The sequence below is a fragment of the Hemibagrus wyckioides genome, linkage group LG08, assembly GCF_019097595.1.
Source record: "Hemibagrus wyckioides isolate EC202008001 linkage group LG08, SWU_Hwy_1.0, whole genome shotgun sequence".
NCBI classification, from domain to species: Eukaryota; Metazoa; Chordata; class Actinopteri; order Siluriformes; family Bagridae; genus Hemibagrus; species Hemibagrus wyckioides.
Window position 1 is genome coordinate 1,217,501 of NC_080717.1, and position 12,500 is coordinate 1,230,000.

The 12,500-nt window shown below is 40.7% G+C and overlaps 2 protein-coding genes across 5 annotated transcripts in view; one reads left to right on the plus strand and one right to left on the minus strand.

The window, feature by feature from the left end:
• The window catches only part of aga (aspartylglucosaminidase), a 13,754-nt gene extending 12,462 nt beyond the window's left edge, over positions 1-1,292 (plus strand). For both annotated transcript variants that reach the window (XM_058397583.1, XM_058397584.1), the window contains 2 exons: positions 283-416; positions 1,114-1,292. In XM_058397583.1, the coding sequence (XP_058253566.1) occupies positions 283-416; positions 1,114-1,214 (235 nt within the window). In that variant the 3' untranslated portion in view covers positions 1,215-1,292. The remainder of the gene's footprint in view (positions 1-282; positions 417-1,113) is intronic.
• Positions 1,293-1,717: 425 nt separating this feature from the next.
• On the minus strand, positions 1,718-12,160 carry neil3 (nei-like DNA glycosylase 3). 3 transcript variants are annotated; one of them, XM_058397580.1, is made up of 11 exons: positions 12,117-12,160; positions 11,943-12,040; positions 5,047-5,152; positions 4,591-4,725; positions 4,266-4,479; positions 3,614-3,688; positions 3,293-3,459; positions 3,023-3,192; positions 2,452-2,827; positions 2,229-2,373; positions 1,718-1,876 (listed from the first exon to the last, which is right to left on the minus strand). In XM_058397580.1, the coding sequence occupies exons 3-11, from the start codon at positions 5,070-5,072 to the stop codon at positions 1,718-1,720; spliced, it is 1,467 nt and encodes a 488-aa protein (XP_058253563.1). In that variant the 5' UTR covers positions 5,073-5,152; positions 11,943-12,040; positions 12,117-12,160. The 3 variants fall into 3 exon arrangements, with proteins under 3 accessions (XP_058253563.1, XP_058253565.1, XP_058253564.1); XM_058397582.1 differs by having other exon boundaries at positions 11,927-12,147; XM_058397581.1 differs by having other exon boundaries at positions 1,740-1,876; positions 2,474-2,827; positions 11,943-12,147.
• Between the last annotated feature and the right edge of the window lie 340 nt (positions 12,161-12,500).

A 12,500-nucleotide genomic window follows, 5' to 3' on the forward strand; every position in this document is an offset into this window, starting at 1 on the left:
GATTTCAACAATATACTGAATATTTACCTGCAGCTCAGGAGAATGTAACTGTGGTAAATAAATAAACTAGATAGAAAGAATAAAACAAATAAACAGGTAATAAAATAAAATATGAATTGATTTTTTCTATATTTTTAAGGAGGAGGTTTGAAGGATCAAATATAATTATATATTTTTTTATAGATTCAGGTTGTAAATAAATAAAATTATTAATAGCAGATGGAACAGCAGCTGGCTTGTTGACAGGTTTTATTTATTTATTTATTTTTGTTTTGTTGACAGTTTTTTAGCGGTGGAGTTGATGAGGTCAGGAGCCACGCCCACCGCTGCCTGCAACACCGCCATCTACAGGATGAAGAAGCATTACCCAGAAGTCTTTGGGGCGATCATCTGTGCCAACAGCACGGGTGGATTCGGTCAGTTCTGGACTCTGTGTTTATTTAACGTTCTTTGGTTCTTTTACAGAATTAAAGTTTATAATCAGAGCTGACCTTTTACAGTAAACACATTTATTCATTTAAGATCTTAATATACACTAAAATAAAAACTTTAAACTTCTACAGTAACTTTTATCTTTGTTTCAGAGAAATACTTCAGGATTTACAGATAGAGAAGTCAGTAATAATGATTAATAAAATCTAAACTTATTTTAAACAAAATGTTAATCTTTACCTAATACATTATTGCACAAAGATAAAAAAAATCATGTATGAGTTTAAGAAATAACCAGATTGTGTATATAATAGAACATAAATATTAAAGTATATAATAAACTGTCCTTTAACGACTCACAGCTCTTTATTATTACTTTTTAAAATATTTAAATAATACAAAAAATATATAAATGGAATGTTTTACTGTTCCTGAAAATAAAGAAAACAAAGATTAAACATTGTTTCTAAAAAATTAAAATACTTTTAAAAGGTTTTAGATACTTTAGTGTAAAAGTAAATAAATATATATTAAAAATAGTTTTATGTAATAAACAGTAATTAGAATAGTTTTTGGTTTTGGGATAATGTATTTTGTATTAAAGAAGAAATAAAGTGTTTGTTTAGTTCAGTGTAAATAGTTTTCTGATGTTGTTTGTTTGTTTGTTTGTTTGTTTTAAAGGTGCAGCGTGTAATAAAATCTCCGGCTTCACACAGTTCCCCTTCACAGTCTTTAATCCCCAGAGCAACAAAGCTCAGGTGCACAGAGTCGACTGTGTGTAACACACACACACACACACACACACACACACACACACACACACATACATACACACATATACACACACACATACACACACACACACATACATACACACATATACACACACACACACACATACACACACACACACACACATACACACACACACACATACACACATACACACACACACACACACACACACACACACACACACACACACACTGAATGTAAATTTGAACAGTCTAATTTATACATTTGGGGAAAAAAAGGAATGAAGAATTTTTCTGCAAACAAATGTACATTTAATTTTTAAATAAACTTTTTATTACTGTGATTAAAAAATCCTTTTTCTTATCCATTTTTTATCCTAAATAAATCTATTTCAGAAAAGTGTAGTATCTGTATTCAGAAAAATGCAAATGTATAAATGTGTGTTTAGAGATGTAAATTAAATGTTTCGAGTAAAATAGCCCTGGATGGAACTGTGTGTGACGACGTGACGCCTGAGCAGCTGATTGGTTCACGAGTTTTGCTCCGCCCACTGGAAGAACTCGCACTGCTTCCCCTGTTTCAGCGAACAAACGTAAAACCGCCGGCCGTTATTCGGCCCCAGCTTCAGGACACTTCTCATCAGGGAGCGTTTACCATGATGACACGTGGGGAAGTGAAGATCCGCCCACTGCCATGACACACACAGGAATAATCATCATCATAATAATAATAATAATAATAATACAAAAAATAACATTTAGGGCTGATGTATAAACTGCATTATTTATCTATATATTCGTTTTTGCTCTTTAAAATGTTTGCTGCACGCTGTCCCAGAGGCTCTTAAATAAGAAAGTTTATTTTATTTTATTTGAATAAAATCCATAACATTAATTATTGCTGTAGCTTTCTGAAGAGAATTATAAAGTTAAATTTTTTATCATTTTTTCCTCTTTAATGTTTTGATTTCAATTTTTTCTTTATCTTTGGATGAATTTGAAATAAAATCAAAGTTATATGGGTTTTTTTTGTGTTTTTACCTGGAAGAAGTGACACTGGGATCCTCGGGGAAGGGGGCAGGTGTAGAATTGTCGTCCTTTATTCTCTCCCTCTTTAGTGACCACCCTGAGGACGGCGGGGCGATGGTGAGTGGTGCAGCAAGGGATTGTGGGTTGTGATGTAGTGCTGGAATGAGACAGTGTTTTAATACAGAGAGACAGCAGGAAGTGGTGCACACTACAGCTGATTGAAACACAGCCTCACCCTGAAGTCTGCTGCTTCTCACCCTGCGGCTCGGCTCCGGTCAGACGTCCCGGCTCTCCGCTCTCTGTCTTCCTCCTCTTGCTCGGAATGCTGGGAAATCCATACGAGGCCCGTTTGGAGCCGTGAGGTCCTGTGGGCCGTGTCCTGATCGTAGCTGTGCTGGAGTCGCTCCCTAGCCCTACGCCGGTCCTGCGGTCAGCGGTGTGACTCGGAGGTGTAGCGGGTCCGGCGCCGAGGTCAGACAGGACGAGGGTGGTGTTCCCGAAAGCAGCCCTGCAGTTGAGCTTCACTTCCTGCTGAGGTTTGGAGAAAGTGTTGTGAGGGAAGCGGATAAGTTCACTAAAGAAGGGAGGATCCTTCACTGCTTCTGTATGACCTGCAGAGAGCCAGAGGTTCATTATTGAAAGGAAGTTTATTATTGAATAAATATTTGGAAATTCGTAAATAGTAGGCAGGAACTGAGATCTGATTGGTAGTTATAGCATTAAGGGTGGGAACTGAGATCTGATTGGCTACGTCTCAGCATCGTTGCGACTGTGTAGCTCTTCTTCTGAACTGTTCTGCGACTCACCCTGCGGTCGAGGATTCATGCACGCTTCACAGAACTTGATGATTGGTCGGTTAATCAGAGTGCAGAGGTCACATGACCACTCTTCTTCCTCTTTTGTGGCGACCTGGTCGACGTCCTGCACAGATTTCTGACTCGCCTGTCTAGGTAGAGTGGTCAGCCTGGGGAGTTTACTGTTACACCACAGAGCATCACATGAGCATTGTGTGTGTGTGTGTTTTGACAGACTTTAAAGCTTTAACAGAGAGCTGGAAGCAATTTTGAACATCTCACCTGATGTCGATTTCAGTGGGATCTTCAGTCTGGCAGCGTGAGCAGAAGTACGTCATCCTGTTGTCATTCCTTAACCGACACACGGTGACCGCAGCACTGCACTGACCACAGCTGGAGCGCTTATACACTTTACAGTGCTTATAGAGCGCCGAGCCACTTTTCCGACACTGATACAGAGATATAAAGAGTGTTTAAAGATCCGATGTTAGCATGTGACGCGTCAGAAACGATTTTTCAGCATTGCTGTCCAGATATCATGATGTAATAAATCTCTATAAAGCTGCATGATTGTTGTATCAGGCATGAAGGAAATGACCACACCTGATAAAAGAGCAGTGTGAAATCTCTGGTCATCTTCACCAGGTGCTGGAGCAGTTCAGGCTTAAGCTGATTCACCTGAACACACACACACACACACACACACCAGGTTACAGGATTATTCAATCATTTTATTATTTGAAAGTTTTCATTTAGATTTCTGTAAAATTTTTGCTCTGTTTATTTCTCTGTCCATTGTAATAAACACTAAACAAACAGAAATGTAACTGAGATGTTCACAGTACACACACACACACACACACACACACACACACACCCATCTACACTAACCACATATTACAAGCCATTACATGTTTTTACTTTTTTATTGATAGCAGTGCTGTAATTAATGATTTATCTATTATTTATTACATTAATTATATTATTAATATATATTAAGAATTATTTGAATAAATGACACGGATAATAATTGTATTTGTAATGCAATCAAATATTTTATTAATGATTCTTATATTAATTATTATATTTATGCAATAAAGAATCATTTTATTTTAATATGTAGTAATAAAGGTGTAATAACAAATTGCTGTATTAAAGTAAAGTATATAAATCTAACACCTAACCCTGTTCTTTCCTTTTTTTTCTTTTTATATTATTATTATTATTAATAATATTATTAATATTAATTTCTAACCTTGACCACAGGATTCAGAGCGGTGAGAAAGAGCGCCTCGTTCTTGATGATGTTCCCGACTCCGGGCAGAACCGACTGATCCAGCAGGACGTCACACACACTGCGTCCACTCTCTCTACACACCGCCTCCACCGCAGCACACACACTGAAGCTCGGAGAACAGACGTCCAGACTCGCCATGAGACGCACCTTCTCCCTGCAGTCCTCTGAGAGTCTATACACACACACACACACACACACACACACCCTGAGCATCAGCATGTGAAGGACTGACGCTGTTACCCGGTCGGTGAGCGTGTGTGTGTGTGTGTGTTAGCAGTGGTACCGGATTTCAGCGGTGGTGTTGTAGAAGGTCAGCGTGTCTTCAGTGAGGGAGATGATGAGAGTCGGAGGACTTCCTCTGCTGTCTTTTCTCTCCGCCGTGTTTATACGCATGGAGCCGTCCATCCCAAAGTGCAGCCTGACACACAAACACTGACCGTTACATTAGGAGAGTGATGTGACCCAGTGAGAACTGATTAAATATTCTCATTTATTGAGTGAATACGAGATTAAACACAGTTATATCACACAGCATGGCCGAGTCCTCCAACCTGATTGGTCAGATGCTGTGCATTACGGTTATATAAGAGCATGGGTCAGACTGTGGGTCAGACTGGCACCACAGGGTTATATTACTGCACTGTGTCTAATGCATTAGCGTTGCCATAGTAACAGGGAACAGCAAACAAGCCACATAATCTAATAATAATAATAATAATAACAATAATAATAATAATACCTTAACGCTCGACCTCCGAAGTACATGAAGAGTTCTTTACCGAGTGTCTGCACTCCGGTGTACTGACCACCCCCAAAACACTGGAACAAGTCTCCCTGACCACCACCTGTAAACACACACACACACACACACAGTATAAGGTGTTATGTCACTGTCATAGTTTCTATAGCAGGTCAGTGTTCTATGACAGGTCAGTGTTTCTATGACAGGTCAGTGTTTCTATGACAGGTCAGTGTTTCTATAGCAGGTCAGTGTTTCTATGACAGGTCAGTGTTTCTATAGCAGGTCAGTGTTTCTATGAAAGGTCAGTGTTTCTATAGCAGGTCAGTGTTTCTATAGCAGGTCAGTGTTTCTATGAAAGGTCAGTGTTTCTATAGCAGGTCAGTGTTTCTATGACAGGTCAGTGTTTCTATAGCTGGTCAGTGTTTCTATGACAGGTCAGTGTTCTATGACAGGTCAGTGTTTCTATGACAGGTCAGTGTTTCTATGACAGGTCAGTGTTTCTATAGCAGGTCAGTGTTTCTATAGCAGGTCAGTGTTCTATGACAGGTCAGTGTTCTATGACAGGTCAGTGTTTCTATAGCAGGTCAGTGTTTCTATAGCAGGTCAGTGTTTCTATAGCAGGTCAGTGTTCTATGACAGGTCAGTGTTCTATGACAGGTCAGTGTTTCTATAGCAGGTCAGTGTTCTATGACAGGTCAGTGTTCTATGACAGGTCAGTGTTTCTATAGCAGGTCAGTGTTTCTATAGCAGGTCAGTGTTCTATGACAGGTCAGTGTTTCTATAGCAGGTCAGTGTTCTATGACAGGTCAGTGTTTCTATAGCAGGTCAGTGTTTCTATAGCAGGTCAGTGTTTCTATAGCAGGTCAGTGTTTCTATGACAGGTCAGTGTTTCTATAGCAGGTCAGTGTTCTATGACAGGTCAGTGTTTCTATGACAGGTCAGTGTTTCTATGACAGGTCAGTGTTTCTATAGCAGGTCAGTGTTTCTATAGCAGGTCAGTGTTCTATGACAGGTCAGTGTTCTATGACAGGTCAGTGTTTCTATAGCAGGTCAGTGTTCTATGACAGGTCAGTGTTCTATGACAGGTCAGTGTTTCTATAGCAGGTCAGTGTTCTATGACAGGTCAGTGTTTCTATGACAGGTCAGTGTTTCTATGACAGGTCAGTGTTTCTATAGCAGGTCAGTGTTCTATGACAGGTCAGTGTTCTATGACAGGTCAGTGTTTCTATAGCAGGTCAGTGTTTCTATAGCAGGTCAGTGTTTCTATAGCAGGTCAGTGTTCTATGACAGGTCAGTGTTCTATGACAGGTCAGTGTTTCTATAGCAGGTCAGTGTTTCTATAGCAGGTCAGTGTTCTATGACAGGTCAGTGTTCTATGACAGGTCAGTGTTTCTATAGCAGGTCAGTGTTTCTATAGCAGGTCAGTGTTCTATGACAGGTCAGTGTTTCTATAGCAGGTCAGTGTTCTATGACAGGTCAGTGTTTCTATAGCAGGTCAGTGTTTCTATAGCAGGTCAGTGTTTCTATAGCAGGTCAGTGTTCTATGACAGGTCAGTGTTTCTATAGCAGGTCAGTGTTTCTATAGCAGGTCAGTGTTCTATGACAGGTCAGTGTTTCTATAGCAGGTCAGTGTTCTATGACAGGTCAGTGTTTCTATGACAGGTCAGTGTTTCTATAGCAGGTCAGTGTTTCTATGGCAAGTCAGTGTTTCTATAGCAGGCCAGTATTTCCATGACAGGTCAGTGCTTCTATGACAGGTCAGTGTTTCTATAGCAGGTCAGTGTTCTATGACAGGTCAGTGTTCTATGACAGGTCAGTGTTTCTATAGCAGGTCAGTGTTCTATGACAGGTCAGTGTTCTATGACAGGTCAGTGTTTCTATAGCAGGTCAGTGTTCTATGACAGGTCAGTGTTTCTATGACAGGTCAGTGTTTCTATGACAGGTCAGTGTTTCTATAGCAGGTCAGTGTTCTATGACAGGTCAGTGTTCTATGACAGGTCAGTGTTTCTATAGCAGGTCAGTGTTTCTATAGCAGGTCAGTGTTTCTATAGCAGGTCAGTGTTCTATGACAGGTCAGTGTTCTATGACAGGTCAGTGTTTCTATAGCAGGTCAGTGTTCTATGACAGGTCAGTGTTCTATGACAGGTCAGTGTTTCTATAGCAGGTCAGTGTTTCTATAGCAGGTCAGTGTTCTATGACAGGTCAGTGTTTCTATAGCAGGTCAGTGTTCTATGACAGGTCAGTGTTTCTATAGCAGGTCAGTGTTTCTATAGCAGGTCAGTGTTTCTATAGCAGGTCAGTGTTCTATGACAGGTCAGTGTTTCTATAGCAGGTCAGTGTTTCTATAGCAGGTCAGTGTTCTATGACAGGTCAGTGTTTCTATAGCAGGTCAGTGTTCTATGACAGGTCAGTGTTCTATGACAGGTCAGTGTTTCTATAGCAGGTCAGTGTTTCTATAGCAGGTCAGTGTTTCTATAGCAGGTCAGTGTTCTATGACAGGTCAGTGTTCTATGACAGGTCAGTGTTTCTATAGCAGGTCAGTGTTCTATGACAGGTCAGTGTTCTATGACAGGTCAGTGTTTCTATAGCAGGTCAGTGTTTCTATAGCAGGTCAGTGTTCTATGACAGGTCAGTGTTTCTATAGCAGGTCAGTGTTCTATGACAGGTCAGTGTTTCTATAGCAGGTCAGTGTTTCTATAGCAGGTCAGTGTTTCTATAGCAGGTCAGTGTTCTATGACAGGTCAGTGTTTCTATAGCAGGTCAGTGTTCTATGACAGGTCAGTGTTTCTATGACAGGTCAGTGTTTCTATAGCAGGTCAGTGTTTCTATGGCAAGTCAGTGTTTCTATAGCAGGCCAGTATTTCCATGACAGGTCAGTGCTTCTATGACAGGTCAGTGTTTCCATGACAGGTCAGTGCTTCTATGACAGGTCAGTGCTTCTATGACAGGTCAGTGTTTCTATAGCAGGTCAGTGTTTCTATAGCAGGTCAGTGTTCTATGACAGGTCAGTGTTTCTATAGCAGGTCAGTGTTTCTATAGCAGGTCAGTGTTCTATGACAGGTCAGTGTTTCTATAGCAGGTCAGTGTTCTATGACAGGTCAGTGTTTCTATGACAGGTCAGTGTTTCTATAGCAGGTCAGTGTTTCTATGGCAAGTCAGTGTTTCTATAGCAGGCCAGTATTTCCATGACAGGTCAGTGCTTCTATGACAGGTCAGTGTTTCTATAGCAGGTCAGTGTTCTATGACAGGTCAGTGTTCTATGACAGGTCAGTGTTTCTATAGCAGGTCAGTGTTCTATGACAGGTCAGTGTTCTATGACAGGTCAGTGTTTCTATAGCAGGTCAGTGTTTCTATGACAGGTCAGTGTTTCTATGACAGGTCAGTGTTTCTATGACAGGTCAGTGTTTCTATAGCAGGTCAGTGTTCTATGACAGGTCAGTGTTCTATGACAGGTCAGTGTTTCTATAGCAGGTCAGTGTTCTATGACAGGTCAGTGTTCTATGACAGGTCAGTGTTTCTATAGCAGGTCAGTGTTTCTATAGCAGGTCAGTGTTTCTATAGCAGGTCAGTGTTCTATGACAGGTCAGTGTTCTATGACAGGTCAGTGTTTCTATAGCAGGTCAGTGTTCTATGACAGGTCAGTGTTCTATGACAGGTCAGTGTTTCTATAGCAGGTCAGTGTTTCTATAGCAGGTCAGTGTTCTATGACAGGTCAGTGTTTCTATAGCAGGTCAGTGTTCTATGACAGGTCAGTGTTTCTATAGCAGGTCAGTGTTTCTATAGCAGGTCAGTGTTTCTATAGCAGGTCAGTGTTCTATGACAGGTCAGTGTTTCTATAGCAGGTCAGTGTTTCTATAGCAGGTCAGTGTTCTATGACAGGTCAGTGTTTCTATAGCAGGTCAGTGTTCTATGACAGGTCAGTGTTTCTATGACAGGTCAGTGTTTCTATAGCAGGTCAGTGTTTCTATGGCAAGTCAGTGTTTCTATAGCAGGCCAGTATTTCCATGACAGGTCAGTGCTTCTATGACAGGTCAGTGTTTCCATGACAGGTCAGTGCTTCTATGACAGGTCAGTGTTTTTATAGCAGGTCAGTGTTTCTATAGCAGGTCAGTGTTTCTATAGCAGGTCAGTGTTTCTATGACAGGTCAGTGTTTCTATGACAGGTCAGTGTTTCTATAGCAGGTCAGTGTTTCTATGACAGGTCAGTGTTTCTATAGCAGGTCAGTGTTTCTATGAAAGGTCAGTGTTTCTATAGCAGGTCAGTGTTTCTATAGCAGGTCAGTGTTTCTATGACAGGTCAGTGTTTCTATAGCAGGTCAGTGTTTCTATGACAGGTCAGTGTTCTATGACAGGTCAGTGTTTCTATGACAGGTCAGTGTTTCTATAGCAGGTCAGTGTTCTATGACAGGTCAGTGTTCTATGACAGGTCAGTGTTTCTATAGCAGGTCAGTGTTTCTATAGCAGGTCAGTGTTCTATGACAGGTCAGTGTTTCTATAGCAGGTCAGTGTTCTATGACAGGTCAGTGTTTCTATAGCAGGTCAGTGTTTCTATAGCAGGTCAGTGTTTCTATAGCAGGTCAGTGTTCTATGACAGGTCAGTGTTTCTATAGCAGGTCAGTGTTTCTATAGCAGGTCAGTGTTCTATGACAGGTCAGTGTTTCTATAGCAGGTCAGTGTTCTATGACAGGTCAGTGTTTCTATGACAGGTCAGTGTTTCTATAGCAGGTCAGTGTTTCTATGGCAAGTCAGTGTTTCTATAGCAGGCCAGTATTTCCATGACAGGTCAGTGCTTCTATGACAGGTCAGTGTTTCCATGACAGGTCAGTGCTTCTATGACAGGTCAGTGTTTCTATAGCAGGTCAGTGTTTCTATAGCAGGTCAGTGTTTCTATAGCAGGTCAGTGTTCTATGACAGGTCAGTGTTTCTATAGCAGGTCAGTGTTTCTATAGCAGGTCAGTGTTCTATGACAGGTCAGTGTTTCTATAGCAGGTCAGTGTTCTATGACAGGTCAGTGTTTCTATGACAGGTCAGTGTTTCTATAGCAGGTCAGTGTTTCTATGGCAAGTCAGTGTTTCTATAGCAGGCCAGTATTTCCATGACAGGTCAGTGCTTCTATGACAGGTCAGTGTTTCTATAGCAGGTCAGTGTTCTATGACAGGTCAGTGTTTCTATAGCAGGTCAGTGTTTCTATAGCAGGTCAGTGTTTCTATGACAGGTCAGTGCTTCTATGACAGGTCAGTGTTTCTATAGCAGGTCAGTGTTCTATGACAGGTCAGTGTTTCTATGACAGGTCAGTGTTTCTATGACAGGTCAGTGTTTCTATAGCAGGTCAGTGTTCTATGACAGGTCAGTGTTCTATGACAGGTCAGTGTTTCTATAGCAGGTCAGTGTTTCTATAGCAGGTCAGTGTTTCTATAGCAGGTCAGTGTTCTATGACAGGTCAGTGTTCTATGACAGGTCAGTGTTTCTATAGCAGGTCAGTGTTCTATGACAGGTCAGTGTTCTATGACAGGTCAGTGTTTCTATAGCAGGTCAGTGTTTCTATAGCAGGTCAGTGTTCTATGACAGGTCAGTGTTTCTATAGCAGGTCAGTGTTCTATGACAGGTCAGTGTTTCTATAGCAGGTCAGTGTTTCTATAGCAGGTCAGTGTTTCTATAGCAGGTCAGTGTTCTATGACAGGTCAGTGTTTCTATAGCAGGTCAGTGTTTCTATAGCAGGTCAGTGTTCTATGACAGGTCAGTGTTTCTATAGCAGGTCAGTGTTCTATGACAGGTCAGTGTTTCTATGACAGGTCAGTGTTTCTATAGCAGGTCAGTGTTTCTATGGCAAGTCAGTGTTTCTATAGCAGGCCAGTATTTCCATGACAGGTCAGTGCTTCTATGACAGGTCAGTGTTTCCATGACAGGTCAGTGCTTCTATGACAGGTCAGTGTTTTTATAGCAGGTCAGTGTTTCTATAGCAGGTCAGTGTTTCTATAGCAGGTCAGTGTTTCTATGACAGGTCAGTGTTTCTATGACAGGTCAGTGTTTCTATAGCAGGTCAGTGTTTCTATGACAGGTCAGTGTTTCTATAGCAGGTCAGTGTTTCTATGAAAGGTCAATGTTTCTATAGCAGGTCAGTGTTTCTATAGCAGGTCAGTGTTTCTATGACAGGTCAGTGTTTCTATGACAGGTCAGTGTTCTATGACAGGTCAGTGTTTCATTAGTAGGTCAGTGTTTCTATGACAGGTCAGTGTTCTATGACAGGTCAGTGTTTCTATAGCAGGTCAGTGTTTCTATGACAGGTCAGTGTTCTATGACAGGTCAGTGTTTCTATAGCAGGTCAGTGTTTCTATGACAGGTCAGTGTTTCTATGAAAGGTCAGTGTTTCTATCAAAGGTCAGTATTTCTATAGCAGCTCAGTGTTTCTATGGCAAGTCAGTGTTTCTATAGCAGGCCAGTGTTTCCATGACAGGTCAGTGCTTCTATGACAGGTCAGTGTTTTTATAGCAGGTCAGTGTTTCTATGAAAGGTCAGTGTTTCTATGAAAGGTCAGTGTTTCTATAGCAGGTCAGTGTTTCTATGACAGGTCAGTGTTTCTATGACAGGTCAGTGTTTCTATGACAGGTCAGTGTTCTATGACAGGTCAGTGTTTCTATAGCAGGTCAGTGTTCTATGACAAGTAAGTGTTTCCGTGACAGGTCAGTGTTTCTAGACCTAGTCCAGGGGTCATTATGGTAAAGCTCAGCGGAAGGTAAGTGTTCTAGAGCTGTAAGAGAGGTCAGTGTTACACCACTAGTACAGTGGTACATCTTTCTAGGACTGTTACAACATGTCAGTGTTCTACATCTAATACAGAGAGTAAATCTGCGTCTAATACACACACACACACACACACACACACACACACTTACTGCGTTTCCTCTAATTTGCAGCACTTTTTGTCCCTTTTTCACTCTGGAGCGGATTTTCTCTCCGGTCAGTGTGCAGCCCGGTCCCTCCACCATCTCGTCTGTTAAATAAAATAAAACTATAATTCTGTGAGTTTATATAGAGTTCATATAAAGTCTCTTAAATCCAGAACTGACCACAAACAAGCCGCCAAACCGTTCAGATCCGCGCATGCGCACCACGAGGAGAAGGCGGGAGATTTTTACTAAAATGAGAAGACTTTTTTTTATTCAAACCGAGTGTATAAGCGTCTATAAATATTATAGTATAGTATAATATTATTCTAATATGTTAATCGTATTAATAAACATATTTTATTGGCGAATGGCAAAAAAATCACTTGTGTGTTACGTAAACAAATGAAATCATTTACTTCCGCATTAAAGATGTGTGTGTTATTATTAATCATTATAAATTAAACACCATATAAAAAACTAAATGTGTAAGAGAAGGATAAATATTAACAATAAACATTTTAATAAGTGGGGTGAAGTTTTTATTTATTATTATATTTATTAAAC

Coding starts and splice junctions, on each gene's coding strand:
- neil3 (XM_058397582.1), bottom strand. CDS start 12,035: ATGGTGGAGGGACCGGGCTGCACACTGACCGGAGAGAAAATCCGCTCC. Junction 5,153..11,926: donor CGCAGTAAGTGTGTGTGTGT/GTGTGTGTGTGT, acceptor GTGTGTTTACAG/GTGGTGGTCAGGGAGACTTG. Junction 2,374..2,451: donor GAGAAGCAGCAGACTTCAGG/GTGAGGCTGTGT, acceptor GTCTCATTCCAG/CACTACATCACAACCCACAA.